The 25,238-nt window shown below is 54.2% G+C and overlaps 2 protein-coding genes across 13 annotated transcripts in view; one reads left to right on the forward strand and one right to left on the reverse strand.

Moving 5' to 3' along the window:
- Positions 1-1,012: 1,012 nt before the first annotated feature.
- On the forward strand, positions 1,013-23,110 carry MAP1A (microtubule associated protein 1A). 2 transcript variants are annotated; one of them, XM_060096726.1, is made up of 7 exons: positions 1,013-1,250; positions 2,211-2,312; positions 10,448-10,530; positions 10,809-10,949; positions 11,175-19,380; positions 19,535-19,755; positions 20,093-23,110. In XM_060096726.1, the coding sequence occupies exons 1-7, from the start codon at positions 1,013-1,015 to the stop codon at positions 20,246-20,248; spliced, it is 9,147 nt and encodes a 3,048-aa protein (XP_059952709.1). In that variant the 3' UTR covers positions 20,249-23,110. The 2 variants fall into 2 exon arrangements, with proteins under 2 accessions (XP_059952709.1, XP_059952708.1); XM_060096725.1 differs by lacking the exons at positions 1,013-1,250; positions 2,211-2,312 and adding an exon at positions 7,366-7,376.
- PPIP5K1 (diphosphoinositol pentakisphosphate kinase 1) overlaps positions 22,860-25,238 on the reverse strand; it is a 49,529-nt gene continuing 47,150 nt past the window's right edge. For all 11 annotated transcript variants that reach the window (XM_060096728.1, XM_060096734.1, XM_060096732.1 and 8 more), the window contains one exon: positions 22,860-24,839. In XM_060096728.1, the coding sequence (XP_059952711.1) occupies positions 23,905-24,839 (935 nt within the window). In that variant the 3' untranslated portion in view covers positions 22,860-23,904. The remainder of the gene's footprint in view (positions 24,840-25,238) is intronic.

Genomic DNA, 25,238 nt, shown 5'->3' on the forward strand with positions numbered 1-25,238 from the left:
GTGCAGAGTAGGTGGTGGAGACACACTGAGGAAAGGGGGAGGGTAGACTAACAGCACCACACCATTTTTACAAGGATGTTCCAGTCAGTCATAAAACAGTGCCAGCCTCCTCAGTCCTCTTTCACCTCCCCTGGTTTTTGTTTTGTTTTGTTTTGTTTTTAATTTTGGAAGGGCCAACCTCTTCACTGGTTCAAACACTGCCCCTTCTATTTTGAGAATTCCCTGGGGGGAGTAATACCATTGTCACCCAAGGTTACCCAACTCACTGTGTCACATTACTTGCAGTTGGGTAGGTCTTTCCTGGGTTTTACTCAAACCCCCCTTGCTGCAGTCTGAGCTCATTGCACTCAGCAGAGATGGCGATGAGCCAACCACTATCTTCGGAATAACAACTCACCAGGGACTCAGGGCCGGAAGGTCATTCTGTCCCTCCAATACTGCACAGCCTTCCAGAGCACACCCAGGGCCTGAGGCAATGAGGACAGAAACACCGAGGATGCAATGTAGGACCCTGGCAGGCCGTGACAGAAGGAAAAAAAAAAAAAAAAAGCTCCAGACAATGATAATACAGACACACCGACAAAGAACGATGCACCCAAACAAACTCAGAGTCAGAGAGGGCCAAGATGGCTCCCCTCAGTTCGGGCGAGGCTGCGGAATTGCCAGATAGCACTTCTCCGGGAAATATCCTAACTAGAAGCTTCTTCTGGCGCCGAGGCAATAGACTCGCCCCTCCACCCGGCCCTCAGAGCCCCCTTCCCTACTCAAGTCCGAGTGGGAGCTCCCTCTGGAAAACGAGTGGGGGCGAAAGGGGACAGCCACGCCCCCGCCCCCCCAGGCACAGCGAAACCGCAGAGCCGGAGCACGCGGCCCCAGCCCGGCCCCTGCGGCGCCAACGGCCCACCCCCTGACAGGCAGCAGCCAATGAGCGACTCCTGCCGCCGGCCTTTAAGAACCGCGCGCACTCTCCCTGCAGCGGATGCTGCCGGCCTAGCACTCCAACGGAGTTTCCATGGAGACCGAGGCTGGGCCCTGGCGGCCTTTCGACGTTGCCATGGAGACAAGTCCCGGGCTAGGGCTCCGAAGCCCCGGCTCTCTGCTGGCTCAGAACCCCGCGGAGCCGCTGTGCGAGGCCGGAGCCGCGGTGGCGGCGGCACACTGGGACCTGCGGAAACACTCTTTGCTCATCGTGATCGGTGATATCGGTACAGAGAATCAGCTGAGGGCCGTTCGGGCCCACCTTGAGCAAGGTGAGCTTGCTGTCCTGGCTGCGCTCGGGACATCCTCCATCCCGTGCTTCTCTGCCATGTGCATCCTCCATCCCTAGCGTGCACTTCCTGAGATCTGCGCACCCTGTTAATCTGAATCATCAGAGCCTGTCACCTGCATCTTCTGTGTCACGCGTTCATATCCTCCCAAGCTGCCAACATCTCACATCTCCATCCTTCCCGCACAACCCATGGCGTTCGCAATCTCCCTGAGGCAGGGGGGAGCGTGGGGGAGGTGGGGGGCTGGGCAGTGCCTGGGTGGGGGGCCCTCTGGTTACACCCCTCTCTCCCGCAGTGTCTTGGGCCAGAGGTCCTGAAAGTCGTCACCATCCCCTGGAGAGTCCATGTCCCTACCTTAGTTTCTTCTTTAGGGTGTCTGAACAGGAACAGGGTGCGTTTTGAACGCCGCAGACAAATCTCAAATATCCCAGTGCCAGCGGCCAACCTGAGAGAGTGACCTTCGTGGCCACAAGCTCCTCAGTCCTCCACTGCCTGTGGCGCAGTGCTGCGGAGCCACCTGCGGGTGGAAGCATGCCGCGGGGCAGTGGAGGCAAGGAGGGGGCCACGGAAGGAGAGTGTAGAATCCTACTTACCTGTATGGGGAAGGCAGTCCCTAGTATCTGGGAATGGCCCCTTGGGTGTCACTTCTATCACAATTGGGCAACTGCGCAAGAAAATTCCTACATACAAACTCGTTAATGACCAAATTTAGCCTAAACTCTGCACTTCTCCCTCTGGCTCAGCAAAGCCCAAGAAAGGCACAGGATGGGAGCTAGACATAGGCACTAGCCACATTTCTTAAAGACATCAGTGAGGCTGATCATGGCAGCCGTCCTTATCCCCTCCCTCTCCTTACCCCTTCTGTGAGCTTGAAAATGCTCCCACAAGTCCAATCCCTCTTGACCTTATCTAGGTCCCTCTTTGTTTCTTTTTCTCTCACAGGGATTCTCTCCTGGAACATTGATTTATCATCCATTGACTTGAACCAACAACTGAGACTCTTCATTACCCGGCACCTAGCTCACTTCTCCTCAGAGGTCAAAGGTTAGGACCAGTGTCATTTGTCTCAGTCCTTTGGGTGAGGGCTGGTCACAGAAGAGCAGAAGTCCACTCTCCCTGGCAGAACTGGCCTTGTGGGAAGTTTGGGTCAGGGAGGAGGGAGGGACTCCTGAGGGGAAAGTTGTAAAGCTCCTTAACTATCCCCATATACCCAGTACACTTCGCAGACAGATGGTATGATGGTGGAGGAAGCCTGGAGAACGTAATTTCTACTTGAGAAGAGGGTGGTTTATGGACAGCCACTGACGTGCAGTAAGGGAATGTGGTACCTCTTGAGTGATCAGTCATCTCCCAAGTAAAAATTCCTTTTTTTTTGTTTGTTCCCCTTTCTGTATGCCCTGGCCTCCTTGCTTCGCTTTGCAGAGACCCTTGAACCTCCCACTCACCTTCCCAGATCCTTGCTTAGGACTTTCCCTCAGGCTGCACAGCCTATCCTCCAGCTTTCAGGGTTTCTGGCTCCTCTTTTGGCTCAGTCAACAGATGTCCAGAGCGGAGCAGAAACCTTGTACCAAAGGCTGATGAGCACCATGAAATCCAGAGCGGAAGCAGGGTTTCCTGGATTTACTGCTGCAAGAACTAGTCATACTTTGAGGTTTGGCACTGAGATCAAAGTTCACAGGATGCAGCTTCCCATTCTGCTGTGTGGCAGAAATGGTCAGGAATTTGAGAAAATAATATTTTAGGAGTTATTATTCCACGACAATATCTGTGGGGAGACTGCAGAAAGCCCTACACCCCATTATAAAAGTGCTGGGCATCTGCTCATGTTATTGGTAAATATTGACAAACCAATTCATACACCAGTGTCTTTACGGAATATAAATCCACCCAACTCGACAGTCACTGCCATCAAATGACTGAATTCGTATCTTATACAGATAATTCTCAATTATCCAGCATAATAGATAGTCACTTCCCTTCTTTTCCTGCTCCTCCTGCTAATTGCCACATGGTTGGTCATTTCCGTGATCACCTACTCCTCTGCTGCTCCTGGAGAGAGAAGACTTGGTTAATATGACTAATGCTCCATTATCTTAGGAATATGTGCAGCATTTTTTAAATGTGAGGCTGGCATCTTCTTGATGTGACTGGCTTCCTATGAAGGGAACCAGTCACTGTTTTTTTGTTTTGTTTTGTTTTGTTTTGCGGTACGCGGGCCTCTCACTGCCGCGGCCTCCCCCGCTGCGGAGCACAGGCTCCGGACGCGCAGGCCCAGCGGCCATGGCCCACGGGCCCAGCCGCTCCGCGGCACGTGGGGTCCCCCCGGAGCGGGGCACGAACTCGTGTCCCCTGCATCTGCAGGCGGACTCTCAACCACTGCGCCACCAGGGAAGCCCCCAGTCACTGTTTTGAGACTGCCTTCTGTTTAGTATTACTCAATTCATGGCTTCCTCCATTAGCTCTAATAATTTTAAAATCAACAGTTTTACCACTTTATTAATCCTAGGAGCTTTGGTGCAAGGCTGGATAAAGGGAAGGCAGCATGAAATTAATGACTGAACTGAAGTTTGGGGAGTGTCTGCTGATGTTATTAATTCACACTGAATTCTCCAACCTTGTCCTTTTGGACACGGATGTAAGAGTAGGATGCCTTCTGGAATGATGTAAGAATGAACAGAACTTAAACCAAAACACCTAGCCATTCTTCAGATTAAGATTTGGGGATGCTTAGGAAAACACTTACAGGGAGATGCATAGTTACTCTCAGGGACCTCTCAGAAACAAGCACTGATATACAAGCACCTACTAGATCTTTTCAAGCAAAGAGTTTTACCATGGTGTCCTCAAGGGGCTTAGGGCCATTATACCCAAGATCAGGGCTTACTTTTGAGTTTTTTTAGGTTTGGATATTTTCATGGTGGCCTGTGTATGTCCCTGGAGAATAGTGGAGAATTTCCTGGAAAACCCCACAAGGCCCAAGACAGCCACAGCCCCACCCCTGCTGGCTCCTCTTTCAGCTGTCCCCACAAACAACAGCCCAGAGCAGCTGCAGACACTTCCCCTCCCTTCAGCCTCCATTAGTGGGGAGGCAGAGGGAACCAGGCTGCTGGGATGGGCTCAATGGAATATGCTAGTACCTTATGATTTAATCCTTTCTGCCCACCCTGTAGGCTGGGCCACCATCCCTCTCACCTCTCCTCAAGCCCTTGGCCAAAATATTGAAAAGGAGGACAAAAATTTATCTTGCTATGATAGGGAGAGTGTAATCATTCCTGCCACTACCCCCTACACACACACACACACACACACACACACACGCACGCACGCACACACACACACACACACACGCACACAGAATAGGAGGGGACCCTTTGATGGAGCGTCAGTGGCCCAGCTCCTTCTAGTGGTCAAATGTGGTAAAGGCTTTCCGAGGTGAATTTGCACCACTTTTGTCTCCAGTGGTGACTTGGAGCCTTCCTTTCTAACTCCTGCAAAAAAATGTGGAGCTTCTAAGCATTTTAAAACAAACCCAGAAACAATTAGAACAGTGGGAAACTGAGCTTAAATAACACTCTAATACTACTTCTACTATTGGGCACATATAAGAAAGGGAGAGGGCTTCATAATTTATAATTCATGATGGATATTCTAGGACTAAAAAAACACAGGCTGAAGGACCAGTTTGGAAGCCTTCTGTCTGACTCTGCATCACCACTGATGCACTCACTCAGGAACTGTTAGTTCCTTTACTTCTGCAAACATGAAGACTATTCTGAATTAATACAACAGCTCATTGGCCCCTAGAACTGGGTTTTGCATGGCTGTCAGAAATGGGAAAGGAGGGACATGAAGAGTATTTTAAGTCCCTTCCTGCAGGCACCTCCCAGGCACCTGGGTTTACCTGGGAGCTAAGTTACTCTAGAGTTGAGATTCTGGTTTAGGATTTCCCTGATCACCTAGGTGACCTCTCATAAATCTTCCACAAAAGGGAGACAGACTTCCAGTGGTATTTGTGCATTGCAGGTTTTTAGGATTCTAGGAATGAAGGACTTTTTCATCTTTCATGTCATTCACTCCTCATAGCATTATTGGAGGATGGTACTAATATTACACTCATTTTATAATTCAGGAAGCAAGCTTTCAGAGGGCTTAAGTGGCTTGTTGAAAAGCATGATTAGTAAAATGGTAGAGAGGGGTCTCAAATCCAGGACTTGCAATCTCGCTTTGTGTCTGAGCTCAGGCCTCCCTCTCATCTTTGGCATCTCACCATTTCATTGCAGCAGAGCCAAGGAACACAGCGGGTGGAGGTGTGGTTGTGGTGGGTGGCTGTTCAGAGGGTGAGGGCTGAAGGAAAACTCCACTGTGAGTTGGAACCTTGCCCAGGGTGTGGCCCTTGGGGGTAACAGCTGAGAATAAGGGTGGGCTCTGCGTTGGGCTGAGAAATGTTATTTTGTTCTCAAGCTACATGTCTACTCAAGTTTCCCTCTTTGCACACTCCAGAAAGCTCCAGAAAGCAGGGAGGAGATGGAAGGTTTGAGGTGGGAGGAAATAAGAACTATGAAGTTGCAGAAAGGAGGTGTTTCCCCTTTGTGATGTTCCGAACTCAGCCTGGTTTGTGTTGTGTATCTCTGTAGCTGGCCTCCTCTATCCAAGTGGGGCTGTTGCCATGTTGCTGCTTTGCATCCCCTGATCTCTGCAAGGATTCCTCCTCCTCTGGAGTCCCCCTCCCCCCCTTGCACTAGTGACTCAGCTCCTCCTCTCCTCTGGTGGCAGTTTAGGGGGGGATGGGGATGCTGAGAGCAGAGACTATTTTGGCTTCTCTGACCTTCAAAAGCTGCTCTTGGCAGCCAGGGGCAAGGGTGGGGCTGGTGCTGGGCTAAGAGTGGGTGGATGTCATTGTGAGGAAGGCAATAGGAATCGGCCAGGACTGGGGAGGGATGATGGAAGGGAAGAGTGCTGGAGCTCTCCAGGTCCTCTCTTTGAGTCCTAGAGCACGTGCCACCAAATCTGAGACAGGGGTAGAGACTAAGGGAAACAGGGCCAATATTAGAAGGATTAAGATCCTATAAAATGGAGACATCAAAGAGAAATAGCAAAGTGCAGAGACAAGGAGGACAGGGACCCAACACCCTACAAAGTCATTACAAGATCTTTTTAGTCCAAAGAGTACTTTCTGTGACATTTAATAATTGGCCTAGAGTAAGAAAATCTTGTTCGCTTGGGGCCCTGGTGATCTTCCTTCATCCCTTTAACTATTTCACTGAAAGGCAGAAAGTGCGCTGAATCTTCAGAAAATGCCTCTTCGTACCCAATGACCAAGAATACCAAGTATCAGTGCCTGTGTGGTTGCTGTGCTGTGCTGCATCGGCACAGAATTGTATGCGGTCTTAGGGCCCCTGTGCCCCACCCCCGATGGGCTAGAGATGAACTAAGGACCATGTGTCCACTCCAGAATTTCAAACTACCCTCCAACCTAAAATGAGACTTATTTCTGCACTCCCACCCCATTTCTACAGCTATGGCTCAGAAGCCAGCAGAGCTCAGCGCAACTCCCTCCCTTCAGTTGTCCCCAGCCTTCTCAAGTAGTCCCCCCTCACTCCTACCCCATGTTTTCAGGCCCCCAGCCTCTTTGTCTCCTGCTCCTCCAGGGATTGAAGGTCACTCCCTGAGTCTGAGGGGAGAGGCGGCAGATGGTTCCGGAGAGAAGGGGGAGGGCCCAAAGCAGCCCATACCTCCTACGTCCCCCCAGTGTGTAGCACAAGGCTTTGGTCTTTTGGCTGATGCTAAAAGAATATTTCTTAACTAAGCGGGGTTGGGGGAGAAGGGCCCTGTGGGCCATTGCAGACCACCCTGGCTCTGAGCTGCTAGACAACTCCTCAGCTCCCAGCCAAGCAGAAGCACCAGATCACTGACATTGTGAAGGCAAAGAAACAGTTAAGTCTCCAGTGCCTCGTCATGGACCAGCCCCTCTTCCCCGCCCTGGCGCCGCCCTCACCATCAAGCGCCCCCCCCACACTCCCACCCCTAGTGCCGCAGACTTCTTTCCCGAAGCTGCCGGCTGAGGCCGGAGCCACAGCCTCGATGAGGGTCTCTCTCCCACACCCCGGGGTAAGAACCGAACCGAACCAAAGGGCTTGGCATGGGGCACGGGGGATGCTGTGATAGGGAGGTGGGATGCGTGTAATGGGAAGGGAGTTGATACCTCATCTGGTGTGTCTGGAACTAGCCCAGCGGGGGTGGGCAGGGTGGGGGAACAGAGAGAGGAGATGAACTGGCTGTGGGGCCAGCCTGGACCCAGAACCAGGCGGAGGCCAATGGGGCCGGGACCGTGACAGGCCACCTCGCGGGCTGAGCTGGGCTGAGCTGAGCTGGGAGCCAGCCGCCTAGGGGCAGCCGCAGAGGGTGGTGTCACTGGCTCTGCCCCGAGGCCTGGGGCTCTGGTGGCGTTTGGGGGCTCTGTCTTTGGTAGGGGCAGAAGCATCTGAGGGAAGGGCGGATGTTATGGGAAGGCACCTGATGGGAGGGTCTCTGGGTGTCAGCTGCTAGATTGCTCAGCTGCCCCTATGCTGGGGGGCGAACGGGACTGCGAGTTTTTGCCAAGTATGGGAAGGTGGGGACACTATGGAAAAGAAGGAAGGAAAGGGTCATTAAGACGTGGCATGCGCCTCCTCACAGACCAACCTATTTGCAGCGTACTCCCCACACCCATTCACTGCGAAGAGCTTGAAACTTGGGCCGCGAGCCCCCCTTTCTGGCTCCCTCCGGGGATGTAGAGGCCGCTCCGGAGATTGAGAGCACTCCCTCCCCAGCAGCTGCCCCGCATTCCCCGTCCTGTCAACCCCACAGGTTCCCAGTCACGGCCCCCGCCACCTCATCTCTGCTTCCCTTCCCAAGATGGGGGCTCTGAACAGAGAAGCCAGTTCCTTCTCCCTCTCTGCGTCCCCCCCTCCCCGCCCCCCGTGTAGAGGCAGCCAAGAAAATGACTTGTCATGCTGGTGGGGGGGGTGGGGGCGGAGCTGGAGCCTGAGCTCAGCGCGCACACTCACACTCGCTCACACACTGCGGCAGACTGCAGCTGCCCGGGCGCACCCCCTCCACGGCCGCCTCCCTGCGGAGACACCTGCCCTCCCGCCCGCTCAGCCTCAGCACCCGCAGCCCACCCCCCAGCTCCATCTCTGGCAAAGGGACGGGCCCCTGCCGCACCAGGTGTCCTCTCCGAAGAAGGAGGGAAGACAAGTCCATTGCCTTCAGTGGGATTGCGGGTTGGGGCGGGGTGGGGGGGCGGTGTAGAAGAGAGAAACAGGGCTTTCCCCCAGGCCTGAAAAGGAGGAGCACAAGGTATAAACCATGTAATTGCCAGTCACAACCGGAGAGCACATGGGTGAGGGGTAGGGTCTTGCGCCAAGGCAAGTACTGGGATCAGAGAAGTCTAGTGGTTATAAGCCAGTCTAGGGGACTGCAGGGAATGGTAGTAGACTGGGGAAGGCAGGTAGTAGATAGAAAGCAAATCCATCCGTACCCCAGATCTTTCTCTTTCTGGCCGTCCTAGTTCAAATGTGTGACCTTGTGTGTTCGTGGTGTGTGCGGTGGGTGGGTGTGGGGGGAGAGGAACTGCCCTTCTAAGCTAAACTGCTTAGAGCTAGCGTAGGGCTGGCCGCTCCCCGAACCATGGTGTATCCCTCATCCATCACCTGCCCAAGCCCTGCCCGTGCGTGTCTCTGAGGTGCTCCTCATCCTCTGAACTGACCTCAAAGTGTCCCTCAACTCCCAGGTTAATAGAAGAGAACGCTTGAACTCCTCATGGGCCCCACCTACCCTGTGCGGGGCTTGGTCTTCTGACACCATCCCTAGTTCATTTCCCCCCGCAGCTGCAACTGCAGCCCAGTGCTGCTAGATCTGCCCGATCCTGGCACCATCGCTCTTCCACTTAACAAAGGCCCTGGCCCCAGGGTCCTCCTGTCTGAGCCCCAGAAAGAGGAGAGAGCGCTGGGTCACAGAAGAGGGTCTGGGGGACAGGTTATGTGTCCTCCCACCAATATCCTCCACACAGCCCACTCCCCAGACCATCTGTTCAACTCCATGTTTGTAAGGCAACTCCACTGTGTGCTGCAGTTGGTAAGGGCAGGAACGGGATGGCAGCATCCTTCTTCAGGATCTCCTGTCTAACCTGGCACTTTTTTTCTTTGCTGCATTGCTTGGTGTTTCATGTGAGCCTGGATAAGGGAAGTAGAGAGAGGGGATTTGACGGTGTATTATGTTCCTCCATAGCCTGGGGAACACTCGGAACCTCTCCTGCCTTATCTGTTTCTTGTTTGTGAATCCCAGACTCCTCTCTCCATGACAGAAGGCCCACAGGAGAGGTGCAAGGATGAGGAGAAACTGTTTGAAAGGGATGGGTTGTGGGGAGTGAACCAGGTCTTTCTGGAGCCGGGGGACATGAAGGTGAGGTGGGAGGGGGAGCTGTGAAACCTTTGGTGGTGGAAACAGTATGATTGTGTGCATGTTTGTGAGTGCAGGCTCAGCCTCTGAGGAACCAGAGCACAGAACAAGAGGTCCTATTTCTCCTCTGCATTGTAACCAATGCCCAAGGGTTTAGATAGCGTAGATTTCTCTGAGTCTTTTGGAATGGGACTTCTGGCCTTGGATGGGGGTTTGAAAGGAGGGTGAGGAGTCTGTACTCAGTGCACAGAAGCGCCCATCTCCTTATTTCCAGGCACTCTGGCAAGAAAGCCCAGGGCAGAGGCAAGCTAGTGAGGACAGAGCCGAGTGAGGATCATCCTCCGAGAGGCCCTCCCTTCAGCTGAGCCCCCACCCCACCCCCAGGCAGCACCAGGAGCTTAGTGCTCAGAGAGGGACAGACAGGGACAAAAGGTTCTTGTCTCCAGGGCAGCCTGAGGCGGGACTTCCAGGCAGAGGGGGTGGCAGATGAAGGGAGGGAGAAGATAGCCATTGTGGGAGAGGGGAGGAGGAAACCCTGAAAGGGAAGGGCTGCAGGAGCCAGTCCCTAGACCTTACTCAGCAGTAGCCAGAGTGGCAGGATCTCAGGATAAGCAGGCTTCTCTTTCCCCTAAGCCCCATTTTCTGACAGCGCATTCCTTCCTCTCCTGCCCTACACAATGCCTCTCCGTTTTAGTCTATACCCACTTCCTCCAGTACAAATTCCTGCATCTCTCCCTCAGGCCAGAGGACCCTCTGCCACCAGAGTGAGATCCTAGAGACCATCGTCCTGGTAAACCCCAGTGCCGACAGCATCAGCTCCGAGGTAAGGCCAGGGCCTGTGCTTTGCCACGAGGGCCTGCCAAAAGTGCCGTAACCCACCCTTGCCAGTGCTACTGCTGTAAGGCCAGGAATTCCCAGACCTGGCTTTGAGCCATCCTCTCTCTGCCATCTAAGCTGCCTCACAATCCCAGCCCCATCCTGGAGGTGCTGTGGGGCTACCAGTGGGGAGCATGTCCTTGCAGAACTGAGAGGGACCAGGAACATTCTGTGCCCTTCCCTGGGCTTCCTCTCTCTGTGACCAATCCTCTCCTTCCACTCTAGGTTCACCACTTCCTTAGCAGCCCATCAGCTCACAAACTACTGATCTTGAGTGGGCAAAGTTTAGAGCCTGGGGGAGACCTCATCCTACAGAGTGGCACCTACTCCTATCAAAACTTTGCTCAGGTCCTTCACAACCCAGAGGTAAGTTCTATGTCTGAGTGTCTAGGAGGAACAGAACATGGGGTAGGACTAGAGCTGTGGGGAGGGATCCAAGGAAGGGAAAATCCCACATTCCTTGACCACCAGGGATGCTGGCAGAATGGTAGGAGATCACCTCAGAGAGAGATGGAGATTAGCAGATTGAGTCTGAGTTGGGTTGCGATAACCCCAATGACCTGATCAGCCTTCTATCTCCCCTTCATCTAGATTGCCCAATTGCTCAGCAATAGAGACCCTGGGATCCAGGCTTTCCTCACTGTGTCCTGCTTAGGGGAGGGTGATTGGAGCCACCTGGGACTATCCAGTTCCCAAGAGACCCTGCACCTCCGGCTAAACCCTGAGCCCATGCTGCCCACCATGGATGGTGTGGCTGAGTTCTCCGAGTATGTCTCTGAGACCGTGGATGTGCCATCCCCCTTTGACCTGCTGGAGCCCCCCACCTCAGGGGGCTTCCTCAAGCTCTCCAAGCCATGCTGCTACATCTTCCCTGGCGGCCGCGGGGACTCTGCCCTCTTTGCCGTTAATGGTTTCAACATCCTGGTGGATGGTGGCTCTGATCGCAAGTCCTGCTTCTGGAAGCTGGTGCGGCACCTGGACCGCATTGACTCCGTGCTGCTCACACACATCGGGGCAGACAACCTGCCAGGCATCAACGGACTCCTGCAGCGCAAAGTGGCAGAACTGGAGGAGGAGCAGTCCCAGGGCTCTAGCAGCTACAGTGACTGGGTGAAGAACCTCATCTCCCCCGAGCTTGGAGTCGTCTTCTTCAACGTGCCCGATAAGCTGCGGCTGCCTGATGCCTCGCGGAAGGCCAAGCGCAGCATTGAGGAGGCCTGCCTCACTCTGCAGCACTTAAACCGCCTAGGCATCCAGGCCGAGCCGCTCTACCGTGTGGTCAGCAACACCATCGAGCCACTGACCCTCTTCCACAAGATGGGTGTGGGCCGCCTGGACATGTACGTCCTCAACCCTGTCAAGGATAGCAAGGAGATGCAGTTCCTCATGCAAAAGTGGGCAGGCAACAGTAAAGCTAAGACAGGCATTGTGCTGGCTAATGGGAAGGAGGCTGAGATCTCGGTGCCCTACCTGACCTCCATCACTGCTCTGGTGGTCTGGCTACCAGCCAACCCCACTGAGAAGATTGTGCGCGTGCTTTTTCCAGGGAATGCTCCCCAGAACAAGATCTTGGAGGGCCTGGAAAAGCTTCGACACCTGGACTTCCTGCGCTACCCCGTGGCCACGCAGAAGGAGCTGGCCACTGGGGCTGTGCCTGCCAACCTCAAACCCAGCAAAATCAAACAGCGGGCTGATAGCAAGGAGAGCCTCAAGGCCACAACCAAGACAGCAGTGGGCAAGCTGGCCAAACGGGAGGAGGTGGCCGAAGAGGGAGCCAAGGAGGCCCGCTCAGAACTGGCCAAGGAGTTAGCCAAGACAGAGAAGAAGGTAAAGGAGTCATCTGAGAAGCCCCCAGAGAAGCCTGCCAAGCCTGAGAGGGTGAGGACAGAGTCGAGTGAGGCACTGAAGGCCGAGAAGCGAAAGCTGATCAAAGACAAGGTGGGGAAGAAGCACCTGAAAGAAAAGATATCAAAGCTGGAAGAGAAAAAAGACAAAGAGAAGAAAGAGATCAAGAAGGAGAGGAAGGAGCTCAAGAAGGATGAAGGAAGGAAGGAGGAAAAGAAGGATGCCAAGAAGGAGGAGAAGAGGAAAGATATCAAACCTGAGATCAAAAAGATTTCCAAGCCAGACCTGAAGCCCTTTACCCCTGAGGTACGTAAGACCCTCTACAAAGCCAAGGCCCCTGGCAGAGTCAAGATGGAGAAGAGCCGGGCTGCCCGTGGGGAGAAGGAGCTGTCCTCTGAGCCCCGGACACCCCCAGCCCAAAAGGGGACTGCACCATTCCCAACAAGAGAGCTGGCCTTGTCTTCACCAGAGGATCTCACACAGGACTTCGAGGAGTTGAAGCGTGAGGAGACAGGGTTGCTGGCTGAACAAAGGGACACAGGACTAGGAGAGAAACCACTCCCCCCAGACACTGCAGAGGAGGGACTCCCAAACACAGCAGCCCCGGGGGCACCACCCTCCGTCCCAGGGCTGGAACCAGAAGAGCCTGCGATAGAGGAGAAAGAGGCTGTCCCAGACATCCCAGAGGAACAAGGCAGCAAGGACAGAGGGCCAGACTCTGGGGCTGAAACAGAGAAAGAGAGAGCCCCCTGGGAGGAAAAGAAGGCAAAGGAATCAGAGGGGCTCCCCGACAGAACAGAAGCCAGAGAGGAAAGTGAACCTGAGGTAAAGGAGGATGTGATAGAGAAGGCCGAGTTAGAGGAAATGGAAGAGCTGCACCCTTCAGACGAGGAGGAAGAGGAAGAGACAAAGGCTGAGGGTTTTTACCAAAAACATATGCAAGAAGCCTTGCAGGTAACGCCAAGGGGCAGGGAGGCTCTCGGGGGCCAGGAACTAGGACTCCAAGGCAAGGCCCCTGAGAAGGAGACCTCGTCATTCCTAAGTAGCCTGGCCACCCCTGCAGGAGCCACTGAGCACGTCTCTTACATCCAGGACGAGACAATCCCTGGCTACTCAGAGACCGAGCAGACTATCTCAGATGAGGAGATCCATGATGAGCCGGAGGAGCGCGCAGCTCCACCTAGATTTCCTACAGGTACCTATGACCTCCCTGGGCCTGAAGGTCCTGGCCCCTCTGAGGCTAGCCAGCCTGCAGACAATGCTGTTCCCACCACCCCCAGCAAAGGCTATGGAGCGCCAGAGTCGGAACTCACCTACCCCCCCAACATGGTGGCTGCCCCTCTGGCTGAAGAGGAGCATGTGTCCTCGGCCACCTCAATCACTGAGTGTGACAAGCTTTCTTCCTTTGCCACATCTGTGGCTGAGGACCAGTCCGTGGCTTCACTCACAGCTCCCCAGACAGAGGAGACAGGCAAGAGCTCCCTGCTGCTTGACACGGTCACAAGCATCCCCTCCTCCCACACGGAAGCCACTCAGGGCCTGGACTATGTGCCATCAGCTGGTACCATCTCACCCACCTCCTCACTGGAAGAAGACAAAGGTTTCAAATCACCACCCTGTGAGGAGTTCTCCGTGACTGGGGAGTCAGAGAAGAGAGGAGAGATTGTACGGAGAGGCTTGTCTGGAGAGAGAGCCGTGGAAGAGAAAGAGGAAGAGGAAGAGGAGGAGACCGCAAATGTACAGATGTCCGAGAAACTTCACGGTCAGTATGAACCCCTGATGTTTGCTGCCCCTGGGCACACCCTACCTCCAGGGGAACCAGCCGTTGGAGACGCGGAGGAGCGCTGCCTCAGCCCAGATGACAGCACAGTGAAGATGGCCTCTCCCCCACCATCTGGCCCACCCAGTGCCACCCACACGCCCTTTCATCAGTCCCCAGTGGAAGAAAAGTCTGAGCCCCAAGACTTTCAGGAAGCAGACTCCTGGGGAGATACTAAGCGTACACCAGGTGTGGGCAAGGAAGATGCTGCAGAAGGGACAGTCAAGCCAGGGCCTGAAGAGGGCACACCAGAGGAGGAGGGACAGCTGCCTCCTCCCAGGAGCCCCCAGGCCCAGGAAGCACCCATCAGCATTGTTGGAGGACATGCAGGCCGTACCGTCCAACTGCTGCCAGAAGAGGACAAAGCAATAGTCTTTGAGACTGTGGAGGCGGGAGAGCCCACAGGGCCGATTCTGGAAACAGAAGTCCTTCCCAGAGACTTGAGAACATCACACCAAGAACCTGGTGAACCTCAGAAAGATGAGGTGCTCCGGTTTCCTGACCGAGGCCTCTCCCCTGAAGAGGTGGAGTCCCCCTCTGTCCTCAGCGTGGTCTCCCCAGACATTGCCAACCAAGAAGCCATCCCTAGGTCTCCCTGTGGCCTAACAGAGCAGCACCTACACAAAGACCTTTGGCCACAGGTATCTCCAGAAGACACCCGGTCGCTTTCTCTCTCAGAAGAGAGTCCCAGCAAGGAGACCTCTCTGGATATCTCTTCTAAGCAGCTGTCTCCAGAAAGCCTTGGCACCCTCCAGTTTGGGGAACTAACCCTTGGAAAGGAAGAAAAAGGGCCTCTGATGCAGACTGAGGACACCTCTCACCACCTAGCCCCTGTGTCTATTCCAGAAGCCCGTGCAGCCACAGGGTCACCTCCCACAGATGGGACCAGTGGATATGCTGCACAGGCAGACATCACAGATGAGAGCCCTGACGGAAAATTACCTGCCAGCTACTTCTCTCACTCTACACTGTTGGGAGATGGGAAGCACTCACCTGGAATGATCACAAGCCCTGGTGAACACATTCTGACACCTGATAGCTCCCTCACCAAGAGTCCTGAGTCCTTGCCAAGCCCTGCCATGGAGGATATTGCCATGGAGTGGGAAGGTAAAGTTCCAGAGTTGAAAGAAAGACCCCCAGAGCAGAAGGAGAAGGGACCTGAGCCAAAGGATGAAGTCCTACAGCAAAAGGACAAAAGTCTGGAGCAGAAGGATACTGTCACAGAGCAGAAGGATACAGCCATCTATCGGAAAGATGAGGTTCTGGAAGAAAAGGACAAGGCTGTGGAACAGCAGGATAAGGCTTTGGAACAAAAAGGCAGAGACTTAGAACATAGGGACACAGCCCTGGAACAAAAGGACAAGGCCCTGGAAGGAAAAGGCAAAGACTTAGAACCTAAAGACAGAGACTTAGAACCAAAAGAACCTAAAGACAGAGACTTAGAACCAAAAGAACCTAAAGACAGAGACTTAGAACCAAAAGAACCTAAAGACAGAGACTTAGAACCAAAAGACAAGACCTTGGAACAGGAGGACAAGGTCCCAGGAGAGAAAGATGAAATCTTAGGACAAAAAGTCAGAGACTCTGAACATAAAGACAAGGTTCCAGAGGACAAGGTCCCTGAACTGAAGGGCAAGGCCTTAGAACTGAAAGATAAAGCCCCTGAGCAGGACAAGGCCCCGGAACAGAAGGACAAGGCCTTGGAAAAGGAGGACCAGGCTTTAGAACAAACATACTTGGCCCTAGAACAGAAGGGTGAAGCTCTGGAACAAAACATTAAGGCTGTTGAACAAAAAGACAAGATTCTGGAAGAGAAGGACAAAACTCAGGAGCAGGAGAGTCCTGTGCAAGAGGATGAAACCATGACACTAAAGGAGAAGATCCTAGAGGAAAAATCTCCAGAAAAAGTCAAGGCTGTGGGACAGAAGGAAGAGGCTCTGCTGGAGAAGAGAGGCTCACTGGAAGAGAGCCCAGTGCAGGAGTACAAGGCCCGGGAGCAGGACGAGAAGTACTGGAAGGAGCAGGACGTGGTCCAGGAGTGGCAAGAAGCATCTCCAGCCAGAGGAGAGCCAGCTGGAGAACAGAAGGAGCCTGCCCGGACATGGGAGGACACATCTCCTGAGCAGGAGGACAGGTACTGGAGGGGCAGAGAGGATGCAGTCCTGGAACAGGACACATACTGGAGGGAGCTGAGCTGTGAGCGGAAGGTCTGGTTCCCTCATGAGCTGGGTGGCCCGGGGGCCCGGCCACGGTTCACAGAAGAGCGGGAGAGCACTTTCCTCGATGAGGGGCCGGATGATGAGCAGGAAGTGCCCCCCTTGGAGCATACACCCAAGAGTCCCTGGGCCTCAGACTTTAAGGGCTTCCAGGAGCCCTCACCACAGAAGGAGCTGGAGGTGGAGCGCTGGCTTGCTGAGTCACCAGTTGGGCTGCCACCAGAGGAAGAGGACAAGCTGACTCGCTCCCCTTTTGAGATCATCTCTCCTCCGGCCTCCCCACCTGAGATGGTTGGACAGAGGGTTCCGCCGGCCACACGACAAGAGAGCCCTATCCCAGATCCTAAGCCCATGCCACCCATGAGGAATGAGCCCACCACCCCCTCATGGCTGGCTGACATCCCACCATGGGTGCCCAAGGACAGACCCCTGCCCCCTGCACCCCTCTCCCCAGCTCCAGCTCCCCCAACACCTGCCCCACAGCCACTCACTCCTGTGCCCTTCTCTTGGGACACAGCCGAGTATGACAGTGTGGTGGCTGCAGTGCAGGAGGGGGCAGCTGAGTTGGAAGGCGGGCCGTACTCCCCACTAGGGAAGGACTACCGCAAGGCTGAAGGGGAAAGGGAAGAAGAAGGTGGGGTGGGGGTTCCTGACAGCAGTCCCCGCGGGTCAAAGGTCCCAGAAGCCAGCGAGAGCCATGCCTCTAAAGAGCCCGAGCAGACCGAGCCAGAGCAGAGAGAGCCCACACCCTATCCTGATGAGCGAAGCTTCCAGTATGCAGACATCTATGAGCAGATGATGCTCACTGGGCTGGGCCCTGCATGCCCCACTAGAGAGCCTCCACTTGGAGCAGCTGGGGATTGGCCCCCACACATCTCAACCAAGGAGGAGGCTGCTGGCCGAAGCACATCTGCAGAGAAGGAGCTTTCGTCTCCTGTCTCACCCCATCGCCTCCAATTCGACACTCCAACCTTCAGCTATGCAGCTCTGGCGGGACCCACCATACCTCCCAAGCAGGAGCCTGAGCCAGAGCCAAGCGTGGATCCCAGCCTCACCCCACCTGCAATACCCCCCCGTGCTCCTATCCCCCAGAGCAAAGGCCCAAGCCCCCCACTTAATGGTAACATCCTGAGCCGTAGCCCAGATAGGAGAACCCCATCCCCCAAGGAACCAGGCCATGGTCACTGGGATGACAGCATGAGTGACTTGGAGCTGGAGAAGGGGGCTCGGGAGCAGCCTGAGAAAGAGGCCCAGTCCCCAAGTCCCCCGCAACCCATGCCTGCAGGCCCCTCCACCCTGTGGCCTGAAAGTGAGGCACATACCAGCCCTTCCTCAGACTCACACCTGGGTCCTGCCCGACCCAGCCTGGACTTCCCTGCATCAGCCTTTGGCTTCTCCTCATTGCAGCCAGCTCCTCCACAGCTGCCCTCTCCAGCAGAACCCCGCTCAGCGCCCTGTGGGTCCCTTGCCTTCTCTGGTGACCGCGCTTTGGCTCTGGCTCCAGGGCCCCCCACCAGAGCCCGGCATGATGAGTACCTAGAAGTAACCAAGGCCCCCAGCCTGGACTCTTCACTGCCCCAGCTCCCATCACCCAGCTCTCCTGGGGCCCCTCTCTCCAGTCTGCCGCGACCTGCCTCACCAGCCCTATCTGAAGGCTCCTCTTCTGAGGCCACCACACCTGTGATTTCGAGTGTGGCTGAGCGCTTCCCTCCCGGCCTGGAGGCTGCAGAACAAGGCTCTGTAGAGCTGGTCCCAGGAATGGAACCAGCTGCCCACGGCCTCTGGGACCTCACTTCTCTGAGCCCAGCACCTCCAGCTTCACTGGACTTGGCCCCAGCTCTGGCTCCAAGCCTGCCTGGAGACATGGATGAGGGCACCCTGCCCTGCCGCCTGGAATGCTCAGGGGCAGCCACCAAGAAGCCAAGCCCCTTACAGGGCCCCTCCACGGGTCATGCCACCAATGGCCCAACTGAAACCAGCCCCAAGCCCCCAGGCCCTGCCCCAGCTGAGGCTGAGAAAGGAAAGGCTGAGGCCTGTCCCGCCTGGGAACGTGGGGCCTGGCCTGAGGGAGCCGAGAGGAGCTCCAGGCCTGACACACTGCTCTCCCCTGAGCAGCCACTGTGCCCTGGGGGGGCCTCTGGAGACCAACCTAGAAGTGTCTCCCCTGAGATGGAGACGGGGCCCCAGGGATGTGCTGCTGAGCCCCGGCCCCATCGTGGGGAACTCTCTCCATCCTTCCTGAACCCACCTCTGTCTCAATCCACGGATGACAGTGACCTCTTAACTGAGGAAGCCCGGCTGGTAGGGAGAGGGGGGCGGCGTCGGGTGGGCGCTGCAGGGGCCACAGGGGGCCCCTGCCCCGTGGCAGATGAGACACCCCCGACGTCAGTCAGCGACTCGGGCTCCTCGCAGTCAGATTCTGACGTTCCACCAGAAACTGAGGAGTGTCCATCCATCACAGCTGAGGCAGCCCTCGACTCAGATGAAGATGGGGACTTCCTGCCTGTGGACAAAGCTGGTGGGTTTAGTGGGACTCACCATCCCAGGCCTGGCCATGACCCACCCCCTATCCCCCAGCCAGACCCTCGCCCATCCCCTCCCCGCCCTGACGTGTGCATGGCTGACCCCGAGGGGCTCAGCTCAGAGTCTGGAAGGGTAGAGAGGCTACGGGAGAAGGAGAAGACACACGGGAGAGTCGGCCGCAGGGCCACAGGCAGGGCCAAGCCAGCGTCTCCTGCCCAGCGTCTGGATCTTCGGGGAAAACGCTCACCCACCCCTGGTAAAGGGACTGCAGATCGAGCATCCCGGGTGCCACCCCGACCACGTAGCACTCCAAGCCAGGTCACCCCAGCAGAGGAAAAGGATGGACACAGCCCCATGTCTAAAGGCCTGGTCAATGGACTCAAGGCAGGACCAAGTAAGTATAACATGGAAAGTGGGAGAGATTGTGGTTTGGGGCTGGGTGTGGCTGGTCAAGGGCTCCAGTGGAAGAGAGGGAGGGTGGGAGGGAAGAAGAAGGTTGCCAAGAGTTCTACTTTCCCTCTACAATGAGTCCTGTGTTGTCTCTACAGCGGCCTTGGGTTCCAAGGGCAGCTCTGGCCCCCCTGTATATGTGGATCTCGCCTATATCCCGAACCATTGCAGTGGCAAGACTGCTGACCTTGACTTCTTCCGACGAGTGCGTGCATCCTACTATGTGGTCAGTGGGAATGACCCTGCCAATGGCGAGCCGAGCCGGGCTGTGCTGGACGCCCTGCTGGAGGGCAAGGCCCAGTGGGGGGAGAATCTTCAGGTGAGTGGCAAGAAGCACCCGAGGAGGTAGCCTGGTCAAACTTTACTCAGAGGCAGCAGTGGAACACAGTCTCTATTTATAAAAGGACTGAGGGGCACTTCCCTGGCGGTCCAGTGGTTAAGACTCTGTGCTTACACTGCAGGGGGCACAGATTTGATCCCTGGTCGGGGAACTGACATCCTGCATGTCACGCAGCGTGGCCAAAAAAGTAAATAAAACATAATAAAATAAAAGGACTGAGCTCTTTCTACGGGAGTGGGACTACATCCTGGACCATCAGGTGCCCCATCCCCCGACTTCACATCCTCACCTCAGGCATGTCTTGTCTCCCACCTAGGTAACTCTGATCCCTACTCACGACACGGAGGTGACTCGTGAGTGGTACCAGCAGACTCATGAGCAGCAGCAACAACTGAACGTTCTGGTCCTGGCGAGCAGCAGCACCGTGGTCATGCAGGATGAGTCCTTCCCTGCCTGCAAGATTGAGTTCTGAAAGAACCACTCTCCCCTCCCCAAGGACCTGCTCCCACACCCCCCTTAGAGAATGGCTACTGCTGAGTCCTTTGGGGTTGAGGGACATGGGAGTTGAGGGGGGCGAGGGGGACAGGATGTCTCGTGGGAACTTAGGCTGGGCTAAATGGGAGGGGTTGTCCCTCCCCTTCATCCATGCCTGAAAGGAGTCTCAAAACCAAAGGTAACAGGATTAGGATAGGGGGAGGGTGAAAAATTAGGATACAAGGTCATCTGATGCCTGAGAACCCTGGAGTGACACCCTCTCTTAGCACTGCCTAATGCTGGTGTTGGGTGGGGAGTGAGGATGGATCTCAGAGAGCAACCTCCTCCCTCATGGAGGGAGATCATATCCCCAACCCCAAGGACCTCTTTATCTTAATCTATGTATTTAGCATCCCAAGGAAGGATTTCCAATAGTAATTTATGTGACCTGGGGGCAGGATACTGTCAGTGAGGTTGCCAGAGCTGCATCCTTTCCTCCATCTCCCATTCCCTTCCCCACCAGAGTCTGGGTCCCAGCAGGGGCCTGGGGGTACGCTGCTGCTACACTGTCCCACTGCTTCCCTCCGTACCTGAATGTTTCAATCCAAAACTTGAAGCTCTTTTGACCAACATTGGTGAGAGAAGAAAGGAGCTTATCCTCCCGGCCCCTGCTTCATACCATTCACATCCCAGAGCTGTGCCCAGACCAGGCCTACTGGGCAGCACAAAGGAGCAAGGAGAGCCCAGCCCCAATCGCAGACTTCTTCCAAGCTCCCCTGACCTTATGAAGTTTTCACCCACCCATTCCAACTCTCCTGATCCCTTCTCATACCTGCTTGGCTTATCTGCATGTGGTCACCTGCTGTGGCCTGGTGTGTAATGGGTTAAAAAGCCACTGCCTGACATCCTAACATTTGACACCCCAGCAATGTGTGACTCCCCCAGCATTCCACTATACCATCCTGCAGCTGAAATGGGAACGCTGGCTGCTTTTCCAGCCCCAAACTCTTGGACCGAGGATCGGGGAGGTGGAGGCCATGCCAGAGGACTTGGGGAAAATGAGAGGGAGAGGAAGCTGAGCTAAGTCTTAACTCCTACTGAGTGAGATGAAAACAGGCCGAAAATACCACCCCAGGAGAGGACCTCACCCCAAGCAAGCCAATAAGCAGCCCTGCCAGACTACTGTGGGACTGAGAAATCCAGACGCTCTTCAGGGCGCAGCTCTCCAAATGACTGTGTGGTGATCAAAACGAGACCACCTGTGTTCTTCCCAGCTCCCACCCTCTCGTGCTGCTGTGCTCTGCTCACCCCCAAACGTCCCTGCTACAGTTCCCAGCTGCTGTAACGGAGCCACCTCCAACTCTAACAATAAATCAAGTTCATTACAGACGCTGTAGTGCTGCTTAGGCTTTTTCTGACTCCACACGTTGCTTAGTTGCTGGGCCCTGACTTCTAACTCTCTGCTTCTACCAGCATGGTCATTTATCTTGATGCCTTTGATGACTGGAAGCAGTTCCAGGACCCAGGGAAGCCAGAGAATATAGGGCGGGTGAAGGGAGAAAAAGTTACGGGAAGCCAGCATAATTTCTGAAAATAGGTGAGAATGCCCAAGTATGGGTAATAGGAACTGAGGGTGGGGATATACATTTGGTTTGGGGGGAGGAAAGAAAGGCAGGGGGCCTCCTGGGAAGGGGATCTGCATACCATGGGGTCAAGAGCTAAGGACCGAATAACCAGCATCAGATACCTTGCATAGAAGAACACCAAAGAGGTAAGGAATTGAGGGGCCCTAAGAGATCCAGAGCCTATTGAGGTTGTAAACAGCTTTCACCTGTGCAGTCAGGATTTCCATGAAGTAGTATAAAATGTTGGATTCTCCTCTGCAGTGAAACCCGTTATAGTCCTGGGTATGTCAGGAAAGGCCAAGTTGTGAATGTGAATACATGCGGAGGGGGATATTCCAGCCCCCCTAGTGTTCTAGGCTCTCCCAGTGTACAGACATCAAGGGGGTAAAGAAAGCACACCCCGTTTATATCAACTCCTGACACTCACTCCCAAGCATCAGAGTTAAAAATTAAGAGGGTGATTTCAACGATCTGGTGAGAAGGCACTGTACCCTTTGGTGCTTCACAGAGATAGAACCTCTCTTCCCGGTAACACTACTTATTTAAGAAATTTTGGGATTGTAGGCTGATTGCCATAGGGACCTCCTGGGATGTTTAATCTCCATATTTTTAAGGTCCATTCCTGCTCAACTATAATGGCTTTTGACTGGTTCAGATTAATTCAGTCACAGACATGACTGACCTACAGTCATTCATTCTTTTTTTTTTAAATTATTTATTTGGTTGTGCCAGGTCTTAGTTGTGGCTCGCAGGCTCCTTAGTTGTGTCACGGGTGCCCCTTAGCTGCGGCCAGCAGCCTCCTTAGTTGTGGCATGCAAACTCTTAGTTGCAGCATGCATGTGGGATCTAGTTCCCTGACCAGGGATTTAACCCCGGCCCCCTGCATTGAGAGCACAGAGTCTTAACCACTGTGCCGCCAGGGAAGTCCCCAGTCATTCATTCTTGAGTTCACAAGGACATCATCACCACCATTATTATGGTTGACTATTCTCATTATATTTATTGAGCACTCATAGTGTTCCGGCCCCCAACTCCAATGACCACATTACCCCTCCTACTCATCCCCATCCCCATCCCCATATCTTTGGGAAAAGCTTCATAATCACACCTGGCCTTAAAGACACAATGATATGAGGACAAATCCTATGGGGACCCTGGAGTATTTGGTCTTTGGCCAGTCTGTCCCTGGCTCGACTACAGAAATATATATATAATCTTTGCTCATGTCTGTACAATACTGATCTCTGCTGATTGCTTAAAATAGAACCTGATTTTTCTCTACTACAGTATCTCCTAAGCCATATAGTCCCACAACAAAAGGAGGCCCAGCTTTACAGATTGGCCAAGAACCCCCATAGCATTTTAAGTAGTTACTCTGAAATTTTCACAGCAATCTAATACCTATTTTTCCCTAGAGCGATTGCCCAGAGGAACAGGACTAGGGCAGAGAGGGCACCTGGGGATATGGAAACATCCATAAGCCCAATCTAAAAATTTGTGGCCATGATGGATATTTGTTTGGGAAAGGAACTCTTTTTTCCCAGACATTTCAGACAGCCATCCTGGGCCCACCTGAGGATACTAACAAAGACAAGAGTCCCCTGAATGCGCATATGGTCTAAGGGTACCTTGAAAAGTTGTGAATATTTTCCGGAAAAGTAGAGACCTTGGAGTCCCCTTTTGCACTTGCTACCCCCAGGTGTTGTCTTCAGCAGTTAAGTGGCAGTTCCTTTACCAATCTGGGATTTCCTGGGATGATCAGAGAAAGTTAGGTAATGATAGACCCATTTACCTCTTGAAGGAAATTGTATTCAAGTCTAATGGCTGGGTGAGAAGTCAACAGCTGGTTTAACATGAAGTTGGCTCCTCCCCAAGCCCAGCTCTGGCACAGGTATGCTTCATGCCAAGAGGACTGCTTCCTCAGACACCTCTGGTGAGATCCAAGGCCTTAACGCTGGTGGGTGAGTTAGCCAATAGAAAAATGTGCTCAAATGTCTGGTATAGTGTGACACCACTAATGAGAAAATGATTAATCACATGTTGCTGGCGGAAGGGGTGAGTTCTGGTCACGGGCTAGAGACTGGCTCTGAAGGTTTGCATTGCTAGATGGATACTGGACTTGAGGAACATCCTCTCCAGACAGCTGGTCAATCAACTCAGGGACCACATAGGACTGCTGCTGATTCCCCTCCTCTGGGACCTCCTGGACATGCATATCACCCGCCCCAGGGAACTCTTGGGATGGTTTATCAACCTCTGGGATGTCCTGAGACAACAAAATGATTGCAGAAGCCTCTTGGGCCAGCCTGCCAATGTCCCCAGAGAATTCCTGGCATGGCTGGCTGAGCTCCTCAGGGATCCCTTGGGCTGGTTTGCCGACTTCCACGAGGATTTCCTGGGCCAGGCCACCAACCCCTACAGGGAACCCAGGGACCTGCCTGCCAACCTCCACAGGGACCCCCTGGCGTGGATGGTTGACCTCCTCAGAGTTCTCCTGGCAAAGCTCGCAAGCTTCCTCAGAGACTTTCTGGTACAGTTGGCTGGCATTCTGGCATGGTCGGCTGATCTGAGGGACCTCCTGGCATGTCTGGTTAACATCATCACGGTTCTCCTTGCATGGCTGGCTGATGTCAGGGACTTCCTGGCATGGCTGGCTGACCTCTTCAGGGATGTTGTGGCATAGCTGGCTGACCTCCTCAGCAACCTTCTGGCATGGCTGGCTGGTTTCCACAGGTGGTTCCCGTGGGGACTGGGTTCGTTCAAAAGGCTCTTGCTCCCCTTCTATGGGGCGCTCTTGTGCTCCATTCCCAATGGTCTCCTGGAGCAGCCCAAGGCCTTGATGTTCTTCAGTCACATGTGAATTTAGGGAGGGGTGATCACTGAAGCCAAAATGGCAGTTACCATCCACTGCAGTAGGGGAGGAAGGACCAGCACTGGACACAGTGCTGGAAGGGCCACTGCTGTCTGCAAAGCAAAGTCAGGAGACCAAGTCAGACAAGGTGGAAGAGTAGGCTCTATGTATGTGGTTCAAATGCCAGAACAGACGGCCTATATTACTCATGTCTTTGGGAAAGAGGGTCTGAATTCTTCTTAAGTTTTGCAGAGACTCCTAAGTTAGCCTAGCCCAGGAACTGTTGCTCTGGCTTAAGGTGTACTAAAGGAGTGGCACTAAGGGACATCTAAGACTTCAGGAGAGAGTGCTGAGGCCCACTTCATCCAGTTCTTTCATAAATGTACCCCCATTCCAACTCCAAATTCCCATGGCCCCTCATTCTTACTTTGGAGGCATATGAACACTTCATACCAGTGGTTCACAATTAGGGTTACATACCAAAATTTTTTAAAAATAGATATTTCCAGGTT

The sequence above is a fragment of the Mesoplodon densirostris genome, chromosome 4, assembly GCF_025265405.1.
Source record: "Mesoplodon densirostris isolate mMesDen1 chromosome 4, mMesDen1 primary haplotype, whole genome shotgun sequence".
Lineage (NCBI taxonomy): Eukaryota > Metazoa > Chordata > Mammalia > Artiodactyla > Ziphiidae > Mesoplodon > Mesoplodon densirostris.